Source organism: Sorghum bicolor, chromosome 4 (assembly GCF_000003195.3).
Source record: "Sorghum bicolor cultivar BTx623 chromosome 4, Sorghum_bicolor_NCBIv3, whole genome shotgun sequence".
NCBI lineage: Eukaryota > Viridiplantae > Streptophyta > Magnoliopsida > Poales > Poaceae > Sorghum > Sorghum bicolor.
This window is the reverse complement of record NC_012873.2, coordinates 35,313,154-35,337,907: the sequence shown is the minus strand read 5'-3', so window position 1 is coordinate 35,337,907 and position 24,754 is coordinate 35,313,154. Positions and strand designations below refer to the sequence as shown.

The 24,754-nt window shown below is 40.6% G+C and overlaps 1 protein-coding gene across 2 annotated transcripts; it reads right to left on the bottom strand.

Moving 5' to 3' along the window:
• LOC8077796 (probable protein phosphatase 2C 75) lies at window positions 963-24,363 on the bottom strand. 2 transcript variants are annotated; one of them, XM_021458478.1, is made up of 6 exons: window positions 23,937-24,363; window positions 12,292-12,660; window positions 12,045-12,162; window positions 1,802-2,025; window positions 1,571-1,669; window positions 1,327-1,460 (listed from the first exon to the last, which is right to left on the bottom strand). In XM_021458478.1, exons 1-6 carry the CDS (start codon window positions 24,201-24,203, stop codon window positions 1,401-1,403), a joined length of 1,137 nt encoding a protein of 378 aa, XP_021314153.1. In that variant the 5' UTR covers window positions 24,204-24,363; the 3' UTR covers window positions 1,327-1,400. The 2 variants fall into 2 exon arrangements, with proteins under 2 accessions (XP_021314152.1, XP_021314153.1); XM_021458477.1 differs by having other exon boundaries at window positions 963-1,669; window positions 23,937-24,342.

Below are 24,754 nucleotides of genomic sequence, written 5' to 3'. Positions count from 1 at the left end.
GGAATTCTTTCAGTGATAACCCTATATCTACTAGGTGTTTTGCACATAGATCCATTTTCATGTCTAGTTGACGGTTAAAATTAGGAGTTATGTACCGTCAACATTGGTTAGAAGAATCAGAGTTGAGGATGACTTCATTTCAAGAAGGGAAGTATGATGAGGACATCTCAACCATACATGCTTCCTCAAGTATTAACCACTCACAATCCAACATAAAAGATACATATCAAGGGTCATTTCCACTACGTGCTAAGAAACACAAATGTAGGTGAATTCATTCCTAACGGATTATAATTTCAATACTTCAAAAAATGCTATACTACCTAAATGTTGTGTCTTAGTGGCTTGTCTATTTCATGTGTGAAAACAAAATTTAAATTCAAAGTCAAATAAATGGAAAATGATTAATAAAGGTGGGCATATTGAAAAGGGGACGCCTCTATTAATCTGTTAGCGGAAATGGGTGCCTTAGTGCTGCCACGTCCGTTAATAGTTAGGCTAGTCTCAATGGGAGTTTCATGAGAGTTTCATTTGCATTAAATAGGTTGCCACATAGGCTTTTTTGATGACATGGCAGTGTATTTAAGAAGGGAGAGAAGAAATGAGAACTCTCTTGGCACGGTTACCAACTCTTTATGAGTCTTGGAATTAAATGCCTATGAAACTATAAAATGAAACTCTCCATTGAGAGTGGGTATTTCATTCAAGTTTCATTTTATTTCACATGACATGACAGTCTTGGAAACAACGTCATGAAACCCTCCACTGAGACTGGCCTTATCAACAAAGGTCTTCTTACAGCGAAAACCCAGCTGCATTAATGGCAAAGTGCCCGCCTCCATAATGCCACATTAATGCAGGATTTTATAGCGTTTGCATTGCCCACCTCCCATTAACGTAGAATGCCTGCCTGCAATAAGATTTGAGTAGTAGTGAACCTAGCACTATCCGAGACACCGATAGGAAGAAAGAGCAACAAATCCTTTATTACATCTGTTGGATAGGAAGCTAGATAGACTAGAGATTGGACACTCATCATAAATAAATGCAACCTTGCAAGATTAACACCATTCATGGTGATCCATCTGATTTAAATTGATATAGGAAACCACAGAATATGTTGAATTGTGGCAACCTACCAAAATACAGTCGATGAAACGAAGGTTTGGTATATCTTTAAAAGAAAAATGTTTTCATAATGTACGTCGATTGTTTCTTAGACATCAATTGATGGTGCTAATTGCAAAGGAAATAAGTTTCATTTCATTTCTGGACTTGTTTCACCGAACTTTGGTAGTGCCAGTAGTGTGTTCAACCTCGTGAAGCTCTCCAAGGACCTTTCATCTCCACTTATATTTGATTCACATCCATCATCCACATCTTCAGGTATTACACTGCTCTTATGGAGCTTGGGCTTCCTTGACTGAGCTTGTGTCCTTTGACTTGATCCAGTTCCTTTGCTAGTAACAGAAGACACTGATAAGCTAGTAGCATTGTCCTCTACGTCGAGAAAAAGACATATTGTTGCACAATCATCAGTTTTGGACGTTGGATATTTAAACCTCCATGCCTGATTTGCTAAATCAACAATAGAACGAGCTGCAGCAGCACGCTCAGAACATGAAGCAACAACATCCATGACTTCCTGATTGGTCAAGACATCCCATACCTATAGACATAGAGTGCATATTAGAGCAAGTAGTTCACATGCGAATCATGTAGTGCATATTTGAGTTTCTATATAGTGAAATCAGATAACCTAAAAGCATATAATTAAAATAAGCACCAATGTTTTCATTACCCCGTCTGTAGCAAGGATAATCAATTCATCCTTCTTACTGATTTGCCTATAGGTGACTTCAGGCACACAAATTAACCCAAAATCCTTGAGACAAAAATCACCAAAAGCTCGTGCCATTGCTAGACCAGGGGAGTTACAATTAGGAAGCCAAAGGCGAGATACATCTGGTTCATCCTGATGAGGAAAAACCCTTCCATTACATCGTTTGATTCTCCTTGCCTCTCCTATAAAATAATATATTGTATAATTCTGAGTTTATGCCATTATGATAATGTCAAATTGTGGACTCAGAATGTAATTTATTGAGCATTTAATAGTGTTGAGTGAAAAGTCAATGCACATCACTAGTGCGATTGTACATAAAAAAACATATAATATATATGACATATTATTCAAACATGTAATAAAAAATAAAGTTTATTTCCTTTTAAATTAAGAATCCCAAAAGTTAACACATGGGGACAGGTCCCGTTTATCGATGACAATACTAAACTTGATCCTGATGAGAACATCACTCCTTTTAATATACACAACTAACACACATCACCTTGCTATGTAAGGACCAATTATTAAGGCTTGAGAATGATAATTAAATATCCATGTGACCTTTTTCCTAAGTACCTTTTTGTGATTATGAGAATAGGTTGCTACCTAACGATATTATTCTTCTTAGTAACTATGTAGAGCACTAGGATGTGTTTGGAGAGAGACATCCAGACAGAGAAGATCAGTATGGGTGTCAAGACAAAGGCTAATCCATATTACATTTGAGTCAAACCTTGGATTTCTAGAGCAATCCGTACTAAAATCATCATCCAAATTGCATATGGACTTCTTTCTGACGGTCTACATGTGTACAAAAACTTAAGGAGACAAGATTTCAATTGACACTGAACTCATGTCAAAATTCCTCATGAGTCAATAGGAGTCTTTGATAAAATGGGACGTATATAATCTGACGAGGTGTTGTGTCACCATATATTGGACAGTTGGGTATAGAGATCATTGGGTGCCCCGAGCTCTTTATATTTAGTAGTTGCCTACCAAGTTAAGGTTTAGGTTTGCTAAGATTAATCTTTATTTCATTGATCGCAATTCATCAGTTCATAAAACACTTACTTCAAGTGTTTATGTTTTTTCGGCAAATTCAGTTAAGTTAATTTTCTTTGGTTCACAAATAGAGATTGATAACTACATGACACTTAATGTCATGACTATATGGTTTGCCTTTTTGTGGTTGAAAGCCGAATCATGTGTCCCAGTTCTCCACTATTTAAAGAGTTATTCTCATGCAAGGAAAGATGAAGCTCAGTATTCCTATCAGATTTATAGATCAAAATCTCAAAGACAAAATAATAATCAAGGAAAACATATATGATCTCTCAAGTGCTCGATGGGGTTCACCATGAGAGCCTCTCGGTGACTCTCTCCAACCTCCCTCCACGCCGGCCCTTCCTCCTGTCCCCCACCACAATGCTGCCCCCCGGTGATCTCATACTAATCGACGTTTGCCATGGGATCTCCCTCAGATCTGGCTGATCGGGACTTCAACATTAGCTTGGATTTTCGAGATGAGGTTCGTCGACTCTACACGTCCCGGTACACCATCCCCTTCCCAACTCTGATGGATCTTTCCTCCCCCTCGTCACCATCTGGCATTATCTCTTTCGCTTAACGAAGGAATCGGTTTCTCTCACTTTCCAATCTTGTTTGGCTGGCCGAGCTTTGGATTTTTAATTTCAAATTTTTGAGCACAAACCATTTTCATTCCTCTATCTTCTCAAAGGATGTCAGTTTTCATATCTACAAGCTCCGCAGAATAGTCACTTCCAGTTTTGATTGCTATTTCCACCTCTAGAATAATGGTACTCCCCACTGGGAAAAGGAGAAAGGAGCTTGGGAATTGGAACACGAAAAGAAATGGATTGAAGTTCTTTGTAAAATTTCAAAGAAGGAGGCTCTGAAAGCCAAATCCTTTAAAAAAGTTAGCTTTGCTAAGAATTTGGTTCATTGTTCTCTATCCCCTAAATCCCCTCCCCAACACTCTCTTGTTCGTTAGCAGATATGCTTAGGTGCTTTCACAACCAAGCTCGAGATTTCTCCAAATCCCGCCTTCTTTGGGAATACCAAAATTCTGCAAGATAGTGCCGATGATCACGACCATGTTTGTCGTATTACGAACGTGCATGTTAAAATGCAACTGCAGGGAGCCTTCCCTATGTCTGGCAGCCTGATAAGTCAGATCCACAAGATTTCAAACTCTCACTTCCCCAGGCCTTGCTCCCATTGCTCTGGTTTGGGCCACTCTGCCCGCAAATGCCCTAGAGGTATTCGTTGCTGAAGATGTGGAAATTTTGGTCATACCCGAACGCCTTTCTATCATGTTCTCAAATTACAGTGGGGCGGATAAGACAAAGGGTCCCCTTGATTCCGGTGCAGACCTCTTGGATGCACCTCCCCTTAATTCGCAACAAGATGAACTCAATGATGATTCTCATCTAACTTCGCTGCCCCAGTTAACAAACCTTGTTCCAGAAAACCCAACCCCTGCACCGTTGCTCTCTGAAAGCGCCGCCACGTCGCTTGACGGAGAGGCCACCATGACCATCTTCCCGGTTAACCCAAGGCCCTTTCTCATCAGCGATCTCCTAATCGACCAAGGCTGGAACCACCCGGCACGTGGTTGGGTTGCTCTAGGTGGAGAACCGACAAGGGAACATGAAGATTTTGCCATTTTCTCCATTGACCCAATGCCAATTGAGGATGATCAGATCTAGTCAGCTCTCACCCACATATGTATTTTTCTCAAGCAGAATTAGAATGTCCAGTCATTGAATCTTATCGATCACCCCTTGGTGTTTGATTGATTAAGCTACATATGGAAATTTAGCGTGATCAGTTTGTTCATAATTCCCTTTTCATATTCATCCTAACCATGTGGTTAGTGTCGTCAAATATGATGAGGGTATCAATGCTAGGTCCTGTGGTTCTATCAAAGTCTGTTAGTTGAAGCTCCTTTTGGTAGACTATTGGAATGGTACCGGGATGCTAATAAGTCTAGAATTACACTACATGCTCTCATTCTGAGCCCAAATAGAGTTCAAAGAAGTCTAGTGGTCTCGCATGGTACTATGATTGGGGGCATGGGAAGGTCATGGTCAGTTCATCCTAAATTACATTTTCCCTGATGCATTCCCAGCTGATCAGGATGTTATGTCTTTTGACAGTGAGTTACACCTGGAACATCGTCCTGTAGTTCTTGGTCATAACCATTTGGAGCCCTATTGGCAGAATGACCATCAGGGAGCATCTCACAACCTGGGTTTGTTTGGGGCCAACCCTCACCGAGGTTAGTTTCACCATCACTTGGTAAATCAGAGCAAGCAGAATTTGCAGCAAAATGGTCAATATCAGGAACAAGACAATCTAGAGGAAGCAGACCCTATGGAGGAAGATGAAAATGAGGATTGAACGGCCATCCAGGAATCCAGCCGCATTTGCTGCTGATAATGGTCATCGTGTTCCACAGCACCCTGGTCACCATCAAGACCACATCAATCTTGACCTTTCTGGGCTAGATTCTCTTGATCAAGTATTTGTCAATGCAACAGCGGGTGATGGCAGCTCTTCCTAAAGTGATGCCACTTCATCCTCGCTTGAAGATCATGCCTACAGCACAATGCCAATGTGCTAACATTCTCATTTTTTGGGAGAAAAGGCATGCCAGCAGATGTCTTCACCAGGGGCTCTAGCTTAGCAAATCAACCAAAACGAATAATTATAGGCAAAGAAGTGCTCCAGCTAGTTCTGCTACAACTTTTGCTACTGCTCCTACTAGCCTAGAGATAGTCCCTTGGAAGCTGGTCCCACATGTCATGGCCCTTCAGCTCTGACCAGCTACACCTGTCATCCTCCTTGGTGATGTGCCAAGAATAGAACAGCAAGGCCTAGAAGAATCAGGCCCATCTGATTTCAAATCCCATCCAGTGCAAACCCAGCACAGCCCAATGACTCAACGAAGCGTCACAGCTGCGGGAATAATATTTCTCAAAAAAAAAGTTGTGGAAATAATATGTCTCTGCCTGTGACTATTGGGAGTCTGGCAACTCCCATGGTGGATAGTTCAGCTAGACATACCACAAGGTTCAGCAGTGATACAAATGGCTTCCATAATGTCCTGCTTGATAAGGAACCATCCAAGAAAATAAAGGGCAACATTATCTTGATAGATGAGAAGACTAGAAGCTTTGGACCAGTCTTGATTGACATTCTTCAAGGATGGGGCATCGACTGTGGTGTAGCTCATACAGAGTTATCCCTTGAGGCAGTGATGAAGCCACCATCTTCTGGTCTGTCTCCTAATAAAGGTTTCTCCATCTGAGCACTGCTGTGCTAGGGTTGTTCATAATGACCCTAGTACTACCCTAGGAAGATTTATTTCAGTTTGCTTTATCTATCGTTACACTGTCCAGTGGTGAAACTCTGAGTCCCTTCCTTTGTTTAGCACTATGTCAAACTTGAATAATCTCTATGTGAACCCTGTTTGGTTTCTGAACATCATTCCTTCTTCTTATGTGGGTTGCTTTTGTTGCCTGTATTTCTCTTGGCCCTATGTTTCAGTGATGGTATCCAGCTCCAACATCTGTTTACCTACTTGTGCTAGCCACAGCTGATTTCTTAAGTTGTCCAATTTGTTTCCTCATGAATACTCGTGATTGTAACATCCTTTTGCTGCAACATTCATGGGATAAATGGGACAGAAAAGCGGGATGCAGTGCATGACAAAATTGAAGAATGCGCCAACTCTATCATTTGTCTGTAGGAAGCAAAAAGAGAATTCTTTGACATCTTGTTTATCAGAAAATTTACACCACATCATTTTGATTGCTTTGATTTCATTCCATCAGTAGGCGCCTCTAGAGGCATTCTAGTCCCATGGAATAGTGCCATCTTTTCTGGGACTGTGCTAGATAAGCAGAGCTATGGTATAACAGTCAATTTTACATCTGTTCATAGTACCGAATTTTGGAAACTTACTTTGGTCTATGGCCCTTGTGATGATCCAGCCCATAAAGAATTCCCCCAGTGGTTCCATGACTATGACATCTTGGACTCTGAAAATTGGAGTTTTCTTGGTGACTTCAAGTTTTACCATTCGCTCGGTAATCATAACAGACCTGGAGGTGCAGACACTTTTTACTTTCAATGATGCTATTGGCCACCTCGGGCTAGTTGAGTTGCCTCTGAAGGGTCGATCATACACATGGAGCAACATGCAGAACAATCCCCTTCTTAAGCAGTTAGATTGGTTTTTCACATCCACCAATTGGACCAAAGATTTCCCAAATACGGAAGTTTTCCCTCTAGAAAAAATCACCTTAGATCCTATACCTTGTAAAGTTGTGATCAGCACAAGGATTCCGAAAGCCTACTTATTCCACTTTGAAAACTTTTGGGCAGAACAGGAAGGCTTCCTAGATACTATCAGTGAATGCCAGATGACCACCCCAATGATGACAGATTCAGCCAGGAATATCTCTACCAAGCTTAAGGCAATGAGATCAAAGTTGAAGGTTCGGAGCAAGAATCGCTCTAATCTCAGGCTTCTTACTAGCAAATGCAATATGGTCAAGAGACAGTTGCAGAAACTCTTGCATTGTAAAAATCTTTACTGGATGAAAAGACATAAAGTCCACCAGATCATGTTTGGAGACGAATATACCAAGTTCTTTCATAGCATGGCAACCATCTCCTACAGAAGAAATTCTATCCCCCAGATCATGATTCATCAGGGCGTCTGGATTCACGACCATGAGGGCAAGGCAGGTCTCCTTTGATTTTTTTCAGGAACAGAATGGGCACAACATCGTCTCCAAAAATATTGTTTGTTCTTGCCAACTTGATCTAGCAAATACAAGGTCTTGATTGCTTGTAGTGCCAATCCCACATGAAGAAATAGACATGATAGTAAAACGCATGCCAAATGAGAAAGCGCCAAGCCCTGACGGCTTCAATAGATTGTTCCTAAAGAAGTGTTGGCAATCTATCAATGGGGTTTACTACAAACTCTTAAATGATTTCTTCTCTGGATAGTTGAATCCAGAATGCATCAACAATTCATACATTACACTTGTCGCCAAGAAAGATAGCCTGGAAAAAGTAAATGTTTTTTGTCCAATCTCATTGTTCCTAAAGAAGTGTTGGCAATCTATCAATGGGGTTTACTACAAACTCTTAAATGATTTCTTCTCTGGATAGTTGAATCCAGAATGCATCAACAATTCATACATTACACTTGTCGCCAAGAAAGATAGCTTGGAAAAAGTAAATGTTTTTTGTCCAATCTCACTAACGGAAAAAGTCTATGAGATTGGACATATCATTCACTCGTGCACGATTGAGGACTGCCTAGCCTAGAGCTATAAATATATTCACCAATGCCATTAGTCAAAGAGGGAAGTGATCATCCTGAAGTTGGATTTTGAAGAAGCTTTTAATACTATTGAACACTAGGCCATCATCCAAGTCAAGGCTCACATGGGTTTTCCTGAACGTTGGTTAATGTGAATCAAGGCTATCTTGTCCTAGGGTTCATCTGCTGTATTACTCAACATTGCGCCCAAAAAGTTCTTAGTGTAAAAGAGGAGTTTGTTAGGGCAAACCCCTATCTACCCTACTCTTTGTACTTGCGGCCGAATCAGATCCTTGTCAACCGAGCTGCAATGATGAGCTTGCTCAAAATCCCAATCCCACAGCCCTCTAGGGACTTCCCCATAGTACAGTACACAGATGATACCTTACTAATGCAAGCTAATTCCCGACAACTATTCTTTCTAACGAACCTGCCACATAGTTTCTCAGAATCTATGGGTCTCAAAGTAAACTACATGAAGTCACAAATATATTCGATCAATGTTGCTAATAACAAGATGATCAACCTAGCTAATACCCTAGGATATGACATAGGTACGATGCCTTTCACTTACCTAGGTCTTCCCATGGGAACGACTAAGCCCAGAATTGAGGATTTCAACCCAATGATGGATCGTATAGAAAAAGACTCTCTATTTGCTCGGTGTGGTTGTCTTACTCGAGGCGCCTAGAGATGGTTAATTTGGCAATCATACCCATCACAACCTTTGCTATGTGTACTGTTAAACTCGCAAAAGGAGTCATTGACAATGTGGACAGAGCAAGGAAACAATGCCTCTAGAGAGGCAATGATGTTTAGAAGAAAGGTGGCAACTTGGTGGCTTGCGAAGTGGTTTTGAAACCCAAAGAAAAGGGTGGTCTTGAGTCATCAATCTTTGTCTTTATAACGACGGCCTCCTCCTAAGACAGTTGCTTAAGTTCTATAACAAGGTCGACACTCCATGGGTACAGTTGATCTGTTGTAGATACTATATGACTAAAGTGTTATACATGGTGAGGGAGGCTGGTTCTTTCTGGTGGAAGGATGTCCTTCGCCTTCATGTGATTCTTCGCAACATAACCAAATGTCAAATAGGGGATGGTGCTACTGTGAGTTTCTAGGATGACCCATGGGATACATCAGTTCTTTCCTAGGATTATCCAAGGCTAGCTTCTTTTGCGACGAACACAGATGCATCAGTAAAAGAGACCATCCAAGTTCAGAATCTTGATGATATGTTCTTCCTCCCACTACTATAGCAAGCTTATGAGGAATTCCAACAATTTCAGAGCCGGTTAGAGATCCTGCCGTATGAGGATACTATTGCTGACAGATGGGCTCCTATCTGGAGAAGCAAGTACACTTCCCGCCACTTCTATCAACATGTATTCAGTGAATATGAAGCACAATAAGATCATCTGGAAATCAAGATGCACGCCAAGAATCAAATTCTTTGCATAGTGCATCTTGGTGGACCCGTTGAACACCAAGACGATGCTACTACATCAACACCTAAACATACAGTATACGGTAACTTGTGTCATGTGCAGTAGTGGTATAGAAGAGACTATCGAACATCTATTTTTTGAATGCACCTTCGCCAAGTAATGCTGGACAACATTCTAGTTCCAGTGGGATGATCTACTTCCTTTCTGGGATAGACTCATGCGTGCAGGATCAGCACACAACGTCCCCTTCTTCACTGAGGCAGCTCTAATTGCAGCATGGGAGTTGCGGAAGCAGCGGAATGACAAGGTGTTCCAGAGACAAGACCTGGCTCCTTCAATTTGGTTAGGCAATTTCAAAATTCAATGTAACCATAAGTCAGTACGTTTCAAGGATTTTCTTAGGTCCTCCTTCTGTGTTTGGCTAGATTCTTTTAGCTAATTCCTGCTTGTAAGTTTGCTCTAACTCTTTTAAAAATACAAAGAAAAATACTACTCACTGTTGGGATCTCCCCCACAGATTTTTGTGGTAAAATAAGTGCTAATAGGAGTTGTCATTACCTTCACATGTTTTGAACAACTTTGAATACTTTCCTGTTTAACTCGAAGGCCATCGGTGATGTTCTCCATAAAAAAGCCTCTTAGGTAGGCAATGGCTAAGGTGCCTGGAGCGACGCATGGAGCTTCGCTGCTGGTTAACGGAATGCGGATGAAAGCCACCATATAATCTGGAGCCAAGCCTATTCTGCTTCCATAATAGAAGTCCCTGAGTGCTTCTTAAAGTAACTCTAAGTGTTTACCCGCAAAGAAAAAGTAAGTTTTCTTTATCCTTCATACAATTTATTTAATTATATTAGATCTCCAAATATTTCCTTCCTCTATTCCAAATTTCTTGCTAGCTAAAGATAAAAGGTGAAACTGACTCTCTATAGTGTGTATAAGATATAAAAAACTATTGGAGGATGAAAAGACGTAGAGAGCGATTGTATTCAAATAACTCTCGAAATGATAATTTAGAGGGTGTGTTTAAGAAACACTGTTGGAGATACTCTTAGTTTTAGAAATTGCTTTATTTTGTGTAGCGAAATTCTTTCATTACATTCTCGATCAGTTTAGTCAGTAAGTCCTTTGGCAAAGGTCGTAGATGACGAAGACACATGGACCCCAACAAAGCTTAAGTTCGTGCTCAAGGTTTATTCTTTCTTTCAGCTCACTGTTTTGTTGCTGGTCATATTCGTTGGTTCTTCGGACCAATGGTTTTCGTTTCTTTGACCCACGTTGGGGAGGCCATAATGGCTATAGGCCCTACACCATAGGTAATTCTAGCTCACCGCATAACTAGTTGCAGCAAACTTGTTTGATAAAGAGCTACTGTAACTGCTTTGGAATTACAACCTGATATGGCTCCAAAATGCTATATTCTACCGTTCCAAAATATAATCCATTTCAGTTTATCTTTAGTTAAGCTTGACTTTTACCAAGTTTATAACTACAAAAAAAATAACATCTACAATATAAAATAAATGCACTATCAAAAAAATTTCAGTGGATTTTATAATACTAATTTGATGTTTCAGACGTTGGTGCACTTCTCTACAAATTTGATCAAAGTTAAAAAATGGCTTAGAATAAAATCAAAATGACATATGTTTGGGAATGAAGGGAGTATACAGTTTAAAAATAAGATGAGTCTATAAATTGTTGTTGGTAGTGCCAAGTTCGAAGCATGAAATTGCTGAAAAAAATTGGAGAACATATAAGAGATGTGTGATTTCACCTGTAACAGGACCCAAACATGTGCTTTTAAGCTAGTTATCGAATAACATGTGTTTTTTTCTAGCACCAAGTGTCATTCCACTCAAATGAACAAATCATTTACAAAGAGAGACCGAATATTTTTTAAGACACCAGTTGTACCAGTACTACACAAAATCATTCTGAAATCAAAATATGTGGATGATTTTACACTTATTTTGTTATTACTATTTTTGGATAGTCATGTATAGACGAGATGTTATGGTTGACAAAAAACCATCCGTGCAGATAATATGTGCCGGACAACGGATTGATTGAGTCCCATTATCCGAAATTTCATCCTCGATCTAGCAAGTCTCTATGATAGATTATAATTTCTAAATTATGGTCAGATGTCTCCATATCCTATTAGCTGGTCTATTCAAATTTAGTTTCTATCATGTGTGGTAAGCTGGCAGCTGCACATCGTTACCACTTGACAATTGAGCAAGTATCCATTATATGTCTGCTCCCCCTTTGTTACGTTCTCCTAACAATGGTAGCTACCTAACAACCCATTCAAGCTTCACATTGGGACTGAAAAAGGAACAGAAGACAAATATTTAAAATTTTGGAAGTGACAGAGAGTTACTTGGATGATCGGGTTTCAAATCAACTGTCAATTGATGAGCAACCAAACGGCCGTTTTGATCTCTGGTTCCTAATACAGCCCTAGAGTCACCTAAGTTCCCAACAATAAGATCCTGGCCCTGATAATGAGTCAAAGCTTTAAATTATAGACATATTAATTTTTTGTACAGAACTATAGACATATTAAATTCTCATGTAATAATAGTACAAACTACTTTTTTATATAGGTAAATGGGCAACCAAGTTACCTGCTTGATTAAAGTAACTGCTGTACTTCCACTGCAAATGCTATCGATATTCCGATGTAATTTAAGTTCATTATCTATTACTCTAAAAGCCTTTCGGAATGAATCTTTCATTGAGAAAAAGAATTCCCGACGTGGTTCTTTCGGTAGAGACATTGGAGACTTGTCTTCTTCATCTGCATACGGAGATAAAGGTTCTTCTAGAATTGAACCATCTGAATTCCAAATGGGGCTCTCCCCAAAGTCATCATATATGAAATCACGCAGCTTCGAAGGGAGAGTATCTCTAACTTTCCTTGCTACAATATGGCCATGCGGACCATGGCCATCAAAAACTCCACAAAAAACCGTGTCTGACCTTCCATTAAAATTCTGTACATAATGCAACAATATCTCCAAAGAGTTATGATCAGATGTAAAGAGAATACAAATATATAAGATAAAAAAATTGGAAATAGGAAAATATATTTACTCATTTAAAGGCGCCATGGTGAAAGGTGTAGTATACTTAATGAAAAATATTCACTCTTTTTTTCTAATTACATTTCATGCTTATGCAGGCCATGCTTTTATCACTACTCTGTCTGTTTTTATTTACATGTCTATTAGATTTATCGTAAGTCAAATATTTGTACCTTTGACTATCAGTTTCAAAAAAAAATTGTATAGGTTCATGTGTTAAGATTTCTTTTAAGATTCACTATGTTTTTTAATAATATATAATTCATTGGTTGTAAAACTATATGGAATTTTCAAAATGATGGTAAAATATACAGTAATGTTTGATATAGAATAAACCTAATGGGACATGTAAAAAAGAATGGCAAAAGTACTACACAAACTAGTTTTAGATGTGTATTTGTTATATATCCTCCATGGAAAGTGATTCCTAGGGTTGGTGTACCAACCACCCCTAGAAATAGAAGCATTTCAAGGGACCTTAGATAATATGGACCACCCTAGAAATATATATCTGCTGCACATAATTTATAACTTGTATAAATTATGTGGCATGAAGACAAACTTTATGTTAAAATTGTAGAACGTGATAACTATTTTTGAGATAGCATTGACCCATATATATGTTTCAAGTACTCAAAAGTTCATGTTCTATTTTTTTAATTAGTTGTGCAACCGTGGATTGACAAATGCTATATACTAAATTGCAATGCTCGAGAAGATCCAAAATTTCACCATATGTTAAGGAAAACTTGACAATACTTCCAAGAAGAGAGTGATGCCTGAAGGGTCACTATTGTTAGATCCAACATATGCTTGCCAAGATTTTTAGGCAATGCATAAAGGTACCTCACTAGCACGCAAATGGCAGGGAGAAACAAACCCACAAAACTCGTCGAACTTGCATCACCCTCCACACAGAAACCAAACGCTAACTCATGCTACAACTATAGCAAGTCACGTACTGCCCACATTAGCCATCTGTCACCTATGGTCTGTGGACGCCATGAATTTTTTTGTCTCAAAAACGCAGGAGAACCGCACTTCATTATATTTAGAAGAAACAAGGGGGGGGGGAGGCCCCAAGTAACACACACACCACACTACTCAAAAACCATGTATTTTCCTGGCTACTTTTTTTTTAAGAACTGTGCTAGACTCCTTGGAGTATGAAGTTACACAGACGTGGGCAACCTAATGGCGCAGTTTTACAACATGGGAATCTACACCGACTATGGCCACTTGATGCAACATTCACCACAAGATGCATGCCATCCACTCATAGCTGTTGTTGACAATAGGCCGGGAGTAGCCACACTACCACCATAGCATGCACCATAACCTCAATTCTAGAACCTAACAGGACTGAGTCAGATCCATAAGCGTGATGATAGACGTTGCAGGCCAAGATTTGGTAGTCGCTAGCGCCCACCCCCGGATCCCCATGCTGCATGGTGAAATTTTTGTGCATGACACCAGCACATTGCCCCTAGACCCAACTGCGCAGTGTGATAGCTACATGGAGAAGATCGAGGCCCCTCCTCTGCCCTCTTTGCAGGTCTCCCAATTTTTGGTGGTGTTGCCCTAGCTGTGGCGAGACACAGAAGGGGCTGGCAACTATGAGGTCTAGAGCATTTCCCATGTCACATTATGCTATTTAAACCTCAACCATTTAATCCTAAAACTTCAAGAAATATTTACTTGATCCGGTCACAGGAAGTTTGTTTTTGACATCACACAATCTACAAAATACATCTATGACAACTAATTTGTATATATTATATTTATTGGCATAGAAACATAATTATTCTGAAGCCAATTTTTGGTATATACCAGCTTTAAATGTTTCAATTCTACTCACAAGAGACAATTATGAATCAATATTTAGATATTTTTGTCTGTGCACATGCCAAATCACAATCTTCTTTACTATATTAGTAATAAATAAGGATAATATTTCCTCCATGAACAAATCACAAATGATTTTTTTATAAAACTGTAAGAATCAGGATTACAGGGTTAATGGGCCAGCCACATGGGCCTAGGTGACCACAGGGTTTAATGGTTGATGATTTATTATTAGGCAAGGATCTCTGTTGATTGGGTATCTAATTCTTTAAACCCTAGGATATCCTTTCCTATATACTATATGCGCCCCCTGTACCTTTCATCTAACAGTCCATTCTATTGCTGAGGATATCTTCCTTCGAAAACAATATATTGTTTCCAATTTCCAAATGTCTAAGCCTACAAAGTTAATTGAAACTCTATGGAAATGTTGCTCCATCCTTAGTGCTAAACCATCCTTTCAATTGTTCCTTTTAAAATGTTGATTGGTACCTTAGATTGTATTTTAGGAAACAAGAAAAATTCAAATAGAGATCACATAGAACACAATGAGAAATACAAAATTCGCTATTTAATTTATCGTTGTGCAAGGAGGAGGAGGAATAATGTTTTGGTGTTGTAGTCTCTAGTAGCATTCTTTACTTAAGTTGGAACATTGAACATTTGATAAGAACAAACAGTATTATGCCGACTTCAAGATGAGTGATCTGTCCTTCACCTATCGTTGAGCCTCTAGTAGCACATCAAAGACAATGATGGGTTATCTACATATACGGGCAAGGAACAACCAAAGTCTAGAAATAGGACAAGGTAGCACAGTATGTTAGCCAAACTACCGAGTTGTTGTAATCTTTGTTCAGTTAGTCGGTTAGTCATGTTAGCGTGTGGCTAGAGGCGTGCTTAGCCACGGCGTGTCCCGGTTCGGTCGTTTGTGCGTGCCATGGTGCGTGACGTCGCATGTGGTGACCATCGTGGTGAAACAATGGATCGCGCTACATGTAACGTGGCGCGATATACTCAGAGGGTTGTTCTGAGATCCTGGTGAGTCTCTAAATAAAAGCAATCAAGGGTGGACCGAAAAGGCTGCATCATTAGCAGCGAACATATCTGTGTCTTGTGTTTCCCATCTACGTGCTCTCGCCGTGGTCACCATGATCTCATCGATGTCATGTTCTTGGGCTGGAGCAGTGCTCGATTCCAACACGTGGTATCAAAGTCATGGATCGCCAGAGGAGAAGTCCTTCGTGGCGGAGAGGATTGGTGAGGGAGTAGGGTAGTTTGATCTACTAGAATCAAGAAGAAGAAGGTGTTGCGTGGTGTCGCCCAAGATGAGTTCAGGATCAGGCGAAAAGGAGGTGATGGAGCGTGCATTCAATCGGGTGGCAGGAAACCTAGTTTGGTCGATGTTGACTCGCACAAATTATCAGGCGTGGTCTTCACATACATAGTGCAATCTAGAAGGCAAGTTCTTGCGGGATGCGGTTGAGGACGATAAGGTGGAGCGGAGGTGAGATCGGTTGGCGCTGGGAGCAATGCTTCATGGCGTGCCAATTGAGATGCATTTGATGCTTCTGAATAAGAAGACAGCCAAGGCAGCATGGGAGGCAGTGAAGACCATGTGGCTTGGAGCAGATCATGTCAAAGAGGTGAATGCCGAGAAGTTGCTAGCTGAATTTGAGGCAATCATGTTCAAGCCAGGGGAGACCATTGATGATTTTGCCATTAGAATCTCCAAGATTGTGACTTATCTAGAGGGACTAGGAGAGAAGAGTGTCGATGAATCATGCTTCATGAAGAAATTCCTTTGAGTCGTCCCAGTACGCTATAGTCAGGTAGCCATGGCCATCGAGATGTTCAAAGATGTGAAGAAGCTGTCGATCCAGGAACTTGTCGGTCATCTCCAAGCGGTCGAGGACAAATTCGAGCCAACCGTAGAGTAGGTTATGGAGAAGACACATAGGTCATTATGTGAAGAAAGAGAGAACCAGGGAACACGGTGGAGGTGACCCACGTGACACCAGAAATAGGTTCACTTCAAAAGGCATGCCTCGACGAAAGGGAAAGTGTCGTAAATGCGGCATAATGGGCCATTAGGCAAAGGAATGCATGACCAAGAAGCCAACAAACGAAGAGCGGCAGGAGGCTGCTCACCAGGCCAGCACCGATGCAAAATCTAGACTACTCATGGTGGCATAGTTATGTAACTTGGTGTGCACACCGGCCGCGACAAAACAACATGTTTTTATGAACCAGGAATGTGTGTTTCCGGTGGAGTACGGAGAAGTTGCATAGGTATTGGACATAGGAGCCACGGACCATATGACTGGGTGCCGCAAGGCACTAGCCAGTCTCGATGAAGGTGTTAGAGGCTCCATGAGGTTTGGAGATGGAGATTTAGGGATTAGCACCGTGACAATCGCTAGAAAGAATCAGGAACATCGTGTCCTTGTCAAGGTATTCTATATCCCCTCACTTAAATATAATATTCTAAGTCTTGGGCAACTGAAGGAAGGAGGATGCACTGTCAAGATCGATAATGGCCTCATTACAGTGCTCGAGAGGTGTCAAGCTAGAGTCACCAAACGTGGCGTGCTGATTCGGGTAGAGAGAAGAAATTGCTTGTATGTCCTTAATTCAAATCTGACTTTGCCCGTGTGCTTGCTGATGAATATGGATGATGAAGGCTAGTTATGGCATGCACAATATGGTCATTTAAATTTCAAGGCATTGCGTGAACTAGGAGCACAGGATATGGTGCAAGGAATTCCACTGATCTGGTGTTTGGAACAAGTTTGTGATAGCTGCATGCTAGGAAAGTAGCATCGCAAGCTGTTTCCCCAAGCCTCTTGAGCTTGTTCATGTAGATCCGTGTGGATAGATTACACCACCGACACTGGGTGGAAAATCATTCTTTCTACTGATTGTTGATTATCATAGTTGGAACATGTGGTTGGAGCTACTGGCAAACAAGAGTGAAGCTTTGCAGTACTTCAAGATATTCAAAGCGGCAACAAAATTGGAGTCAGAGCGCCATCTGAAAGCGTTTATGTCTGACCATGGTGGCGAGTTCAACTCGGGTGTGTTTGTGTCTTTTTGCGCTGATCTAGGCATCAAGCACAATACCACCATGGCCTATACCCCGCAGCAGAATGGTGTTGTCGAATGACATAATCAAACCGTCGTACAAATGTCAAGGTGCTTGCTCAAATCCATGCAGGTGCTGGGAATGTACTAGGGAGAAGTGGTAAAGGTTGTGGTGTACCTTCTAAACTGTGCACCAACAAAGAGCTAGAACGGTAAGACTCCATATGAAGCAAAGTTTGGAAAGAAGCTAGGTGTCAGACATCTATGCACTTTTGACTGTGTTGCTTGGGTGAAAAGATTTGGACCCAGCATAAACAAGCTGGTGATAGATCAGTCTAGGGGGTCTTCTTTGGCTATGAAGAATGAACCAAATGACATCGAGTTTATGGTCCTGTGAATAACAAGATGTTAGTGTCAAGAGATGTGGTATTTGATGAGAGAAGAGAACATAGAATTGGGAGGGAGTTGATAGTAGGCAAGGCAGTGAAGAAGCAGCGCCCTGTACTTTCAATGTGCTATATTCAGACTATGATGGTACTATTGATGGTCCAACAACAGTGCCGGTTTTAGAGTTGGGTGATGCTCCTACATTCGGTGGCGAGCTGGCTTCACCTGTTGGGTCGCCTGCTAGGTTAATTCCATCTATGCATGATGAAACTTCACCACCACACACTCCATGTCAGCTGGAGGAGGGTCGCTCTTACTAGCAAATGTTCAGTGGGCAACACCACCGACAAATGCGTCTCCAGACTTAGATGGAGGACCAACGAGGTACAGAACCATTCCAAATCTCCTAGACACTACAGTAGAGATGCATGGGTTCAAGTATAGTGGTGTTTGCTTGGTAGCTGCAGAAGAGCCAGGCTCTATGGAGGAGGCAATGACTCAGGAGTGCTGGAGACAAGCTATGCAGACTAAAATGCAGGCCATTGAAGCTAACATGACTTGGGATGTTAGTGACCTTCCAAGTAATCAAAAGTCTATTGGGCTCAAATGGGTTTTCAAGGTGAAGAAAAACACTGAAGGGAAAATTGTCAAGTATAAAGTCAGACTAGTTACTAAAGGGTATGCTCAACAGCAAGGTGTAGACTTTGACAAGGTCTTTGCACCTATTGCCAGAATTGAGATAGTGAGAGTATGTTGGCTCTAGCAGCACAGGGTGGTTGGCAGGTACATCATATGGATGTGAAATCGGCATTCCTGAATGGAGACTTGACTAAAACTGTGTTTGTAAAGCAACCTTCAGGCTTCACTATTGGCAAAGGAGAGAAAGTGTTGAAGCTTAGAAAGGCACTTTATGGGTTGAGGCAGGCTCTGATGGCCTAGAATGCAAGACTTGATAATGAATTGATAGCTCTGGGTTTTGTGAAATGCAAAATGTAGCATGTTGTGTATAGAAGGAGCCACAAAAGATCTTTTCTTCTTGAGGGGGTGTATGTTGATGATCTTATCATCTCTGGGCTAGATGTCAGCGATATCGAACAGTTTAAGAAAGAGATGAAAGAAAAGTTAAGCATGAGTGATCTAGGACTTCCGAGCTATTACCTAGGAATTGAGGTGAAGCAAGGGAGTGATGGGATCAACTTGAGTCAGAGTTCATATGCACTGAAGATACTTGAATCTGCAGTGATGCACAATTGCAATGCCACTGCAAATCCAATGGAAACTCGTCTCAAGCTCAGCAAGAAGATGGAGGATGATGTTGTCAATCCAACATCATACAGGAGTATTATCGGGAGCCTCACATATTTGGTGAATAGTAGACCAGATCTAGCCTTCTCAGTCAGTGTGGTCGGTAGATTCATGGAAGCACCATGTAAGGAACATTGGGGTGCACTAAAACACATTCATTGATACTTGAAAGGAACTGCTGGATTCGGCTGCAAGTATGAAAGAAACACTGATTTGAAACTAATCTTACTTGGGTACAGTGACAATGATTTTGCTAGTGATACAGAAGTCAGGAAGAGCACGAGTGCTATGGTGTACTTCCTCGGTAAAAGCATGGTCACCTGGGCATCTCAGAAGTAGAAGATTGTCACCTTATCTTCATGTTAGGTAGAGTATGTAGCAGCGGCAATGACGCCCTGTCAAGGAGTGTGCTTGAGCCGGCTATTGGGCGACTCGATGGGAACAAAGGAGATGCCAGTGAAGCTTTTGATAGACAATATGTCCGCGATAGCCCTAAGTAAAAACCTAGTTCATCATGAGAGGAGCAAACACATTGATATGGGGTATCATTTCCTTCATGAGTGCGTTGAAGCAGACAAGGTGGAGGTAGATCACATCAGGATTGTGGGATAGCTCACCAATATCTTCACCAAGGCATTAGGGAGGGTTAGGTTCAGTGAACTCAGGGAAGCACTAGGCGTCATCCACCTACAACAGGTTTGCGGGGTGTTTTGTTAGTGAAACTATTGAGTTGAGTCCTGTAATCTTTGTTCACTTAGTCGGTTAGTCAGGTGAGCAGGTTAGCGCATGGCTAGAGGCATGCTTAGCCACGACGAACCATGGTGCATGATGCCACACGTGGTGACCATCATGGTGAAACGATGGATCACGCTGCATGTAACGTGTCGCAGGATACTTGGAGGGTTGTTCTGAGATCCTGGTGAGTCCCTAAATAAGAGCAATCAAGGGTGGACTGAAAAGGCTGAATCATTAGCAGCGAACATATCTTTATCTCGTGTTTTCCATCTACGTCCTCTCGCCCTACTCACCACGATCTCACCGGCGTCATGTTCTTGGGCTGGACCAGTGCTCGGTTCCAACACTGTAGTAGGGGGATAAAGCCAATTTAATATGTCCCAAGTGTTAGTGCACTGATGTATGCATTTGAAGCATCATGACTAACAAAAGATTTGAACCTTGTTCCTACACGACATGAACAAATCAGTCAAGCATTTGCCATCTATCTTCAATTTTCCACCTCTTTTAAAAGAAATGATGAAAAAGTAAAAGGCAATCAAACATAGTAGGCACTGCCATCAACTGTGTATTAGCAAACCACACAACAAAATGTTATGGAACCAGGAAAACATGATTTCATGCATATATATAAACTTTGCTTAGTTTCCACATATCTCTATAATAATACAAAACAAAAGATTGAATTGGTTCTTCCATAATATATCACATTTCAATAAAATGAATTGTTTTACTATAGAATTCTAGCGTAGGAAGATAAAATGGTGCGATGCTCAACCTATCAAAGTCTTAATGTCTGCAGCTTATCCAAATAAATACACTGATTTACTCTCGATAATCCATGGTAGATATTGACAACTATGATCATTTTTTAGATTAAAATATTAGAGAGTATAAAAAAGGAAACCAAGACATAAATTAGAGATAAGTCTCACTATTACGTACATACCTATGTACTAAGAAGCAATGTCGTATTTGTCGGCAACCTTCTTACATTGTTATGTTAACAAACATGATACATTGCCCATCCTATCGGTGATATGTATCTAGGTTTCCTCATTGTATGTTAAACAACCTAAAGGGGACAAGGTACACCAAGCAAGCTACACGAGAAGCTCAAATCAAATGGGGTACCTCATCTACTTGAAAGACAATGCATAACAACACATTTATTTAGAAACCAACTCTATCTTAGAAAGCCCACATGTAAATCGATCATGAGCCTATCTATAATCCCACCCCCTGGACTATATAATGAGGGGGTGAGGAGCCCTTGGTCAGTATTTGAACACAAGTTCATAGAAACTCCAAGCAACTAGCTAGCCATCAGTGTCCTACAAACTTGAGCATGTGATAATAAGAGATCTATTCCGAACTTGATGTAGGGTACCACGTACCTGAAATAGTATAAATCTATGTCCCATGTGCTACCCTTTTGATTCCCTATGTGTGATACTATTAACCTGCATTGCTGGAGCAAACAATTCTAACACATCCCATTCCTAGTAATCCTCCTAGACGTTGCCTCCTACTACAACTTTCCATCTCCTCCAAATCCTCCAAGTCATACCTTCACTATTGTAGTGAGTGATTGCTCCATCTTCATGCATGACACAATTTAAAGTGGGATAACATCCTGCACATAATCATGCCACATGCTGCCCCACCATCCAAAGGCATAGCTTCATACACCTCGATTAGAACGAAAGTACTACCTTATGCTTCTATTGTAGTTCTACCCAAGATCCCATGTCGCATAAGTGATCTACAATGGGACCCACATGACTAGCCCATAGCTACTATAATTTTCTCACAATATTCAGCCAACATGTAGTCTATGACGAGATAAAAAAAGCCCCCTTCCATCCTTCCAGCCAACAATAGAGAGAGGAGTAGGAAACAATAGTATTATTTTATTGCTGATTGGTATCCCATACCCTTAGGGGTAGCTTTTGCTATGGACTAATCTATTAACCGGTTGAACTACCTGGTAGGAAATATTTTATTCCTATGGAATACTCTTATTGCAACATTGTGGTTGCTCTAACGTGCCTCCCAATATTTATCTTTGCACAAGAAATAGTTGGTGGTGGTGGCAATCTCAATCATGACCGCATACAAGAAGTGGTAGGATAGTTGGCCAGCATAGAGAAGACATGCCAAAGTGCAGTGAAAGTGGCTAAATACAAAGATAAAAAGTTTAGATGGGGAGTGGTCAAGAGTAGTGTTTCAGTGCTTCCATCAATGAAGGCAAGGAGGGGGAAAAGTATGAGAGGCATGGAGAAACATTATATGTGCATAGTTTGGTGATGCATCTTTTATTGCTACATTGTCTACAAGCATCCATTCTTCAAAGTTTAAAGAAAACAATTCATTATGGAATAGCATAAAGTCTAGAAAACAAGGTAAACAAAGAACAATGATTTGTTACATACAAACATTTCTTAATTTGAAGATATCATTATGCTTGTAGGGAAACAATGAAGATTGGTAAGCCCATATCGAGTTTGTGTGTCAATGATTTATTTCTATTAAGACATCACATTTTAGGAAACTGAATTGTTTCCACTAAGCATGCTTCCTCGAAATATGAAATGGTGGGCAGATCAGCACATATGATTCATACTATTTGCTTTTTAGTTTGGCATATCCCATTAAACCTGGATTCTCCAGATAGCAGTGAACATTGCTAATTAGACAAAATGAGAGAAAGTAAAGAAAACAATAAAAGAACTTGCACCAAGGATACTCTTACGAAGATAGGCATCATATTGTCTTCACATGCACTATGATTTGTGGGCACTATTGTCGTGCTATCTAAATTGATCTACTCACTAGCTTTCACATCAACAAATACCCATGCCGATCAAGATCCCACCTCCCCGTGTTAGTTTGTTACCCAAGATTCTAGCTGGAGAAAGCATTAGCAGTGGTGCTCCTTATTGTGCTTCAAAAAAGAGGGGGTAGGAACCGACTAGCAAAGACAAAAACACTTCAAAAGGTGGTGGTGATGGAGGCTAAAAAAGGGACGGTTGTAGCTAGCATGGGCAATGGACAACAATAGGTTGGTGGTGGATCTGATGCTGATAATAGACATGGAAAATATTGCAAGGAGAGAGGAACAAGTGGCTGTGTGCAGTTTTAGCGATGCACATTTTGGAGCTACAATTTCTACAATATTTCTATTTTTCAAATTTGAACATATATAGACCATTTCATCAAGAAAGGCTAGGAAAAATAGTAAACAATGACATCATTTCCATATTAGCAAAAAACATGACTAAGGATGATAATAAAACCCTAAGGCCTTGTTTGGATGTAGCGAGATTCGCATCAATCCACATGCGTTGGGGTGGATTGGAGTGAAACTTAAACAAAATTCCATCCCAATCCACTCCAACACATGTAGATTGAGGTGAATCCGACAACATCCAAACAAGACCTAAAGGATGATTTGTTACATCCCCTGATTGCTTAGTTTACAATGATAGCTACTATAATAGAGGAAATGAAAATTGATGATCAATACTGACTCTATGTCCTCAATTGATTGCATCAAGATAAAATCACTTAAGGAAATTGAATTGTTTCAATGTTATCCTTGCAAAATGAAATGTTGGATGGCTGAACACAATGTGTTCTTAATGTTTCTTTTCTAGTTCAGTATACGTTATTATATGCATGGGTTCATTCTTGATACTCAGAGACACATGTCAATGATAACAAACTTTACTAATTTAAAAAAATAGAATTGTAAAAAAGGTAAACCATTTCATAATGTAAAGAAATCAAGGTCGATGGGAACATAAGAGAGAGTGCTACATACATACCTCCCAGACAACCATGGCATCTTGGTTGGTACCCTTCTTTCCCTGTCGTGTGAACATGCAAGACAAATTACCCACTCCATTTCCTATTAACCTACCATGCACCTCCTCTTTCCTCACATTTCCATCTCTCCCATTGTGCGTGGCTCTATCAAGCACGACTGGCCGTTGCTCTAATGTCAGGCATGATCCCATCGAAAATGCTCGCACAATATCTTGCAGGCAGTCAAGGCAGCCACTGCATCCACCAGCTGATGGCGACGCCATCATCACCTCTGCCGCTGTCGCTATTGTCTCCGTGTTGCCTTGATTAAAATCAACTTCAACCTTTCCTCCACGCCAATTGTTGCCCAATATCCCCTCCCCGCATTAGCCTAATATGAGCATCTAAGCAATAGTGCTCCCTTTGAGGATCACATAATTGGTAGGATATGGCGGAGAAACAACCTGTATACATAGAAGACATTTGGAGGCAGTGGTGGTTAGAGAAAAAGAAAAATTGTAGGACAGGGACCAGATAAGAATAGGGTGGTGGTGCATATGACAGGGAGAACAGGATGGAAAATAGTAAGAGTGGCATGGTGGAACAAGAGGTTGTGCGTGGTTTGGGTGACACATGCTTTATTTATGCATTGTCTCTCAACATTGCATGTGTTGGTTAAGTTTGAAGTTGACAATTTCATCAAGAAAATACCATAATTTTTATATATGTCTTTGATACATTCTTGTGCTCTTGTGTATCATTTTGTGGTATATTACTTGGAACTTGATTGAAATCTGAGATTAAATTGTAAATTTCCTAAAATAATGTAGCACACAAC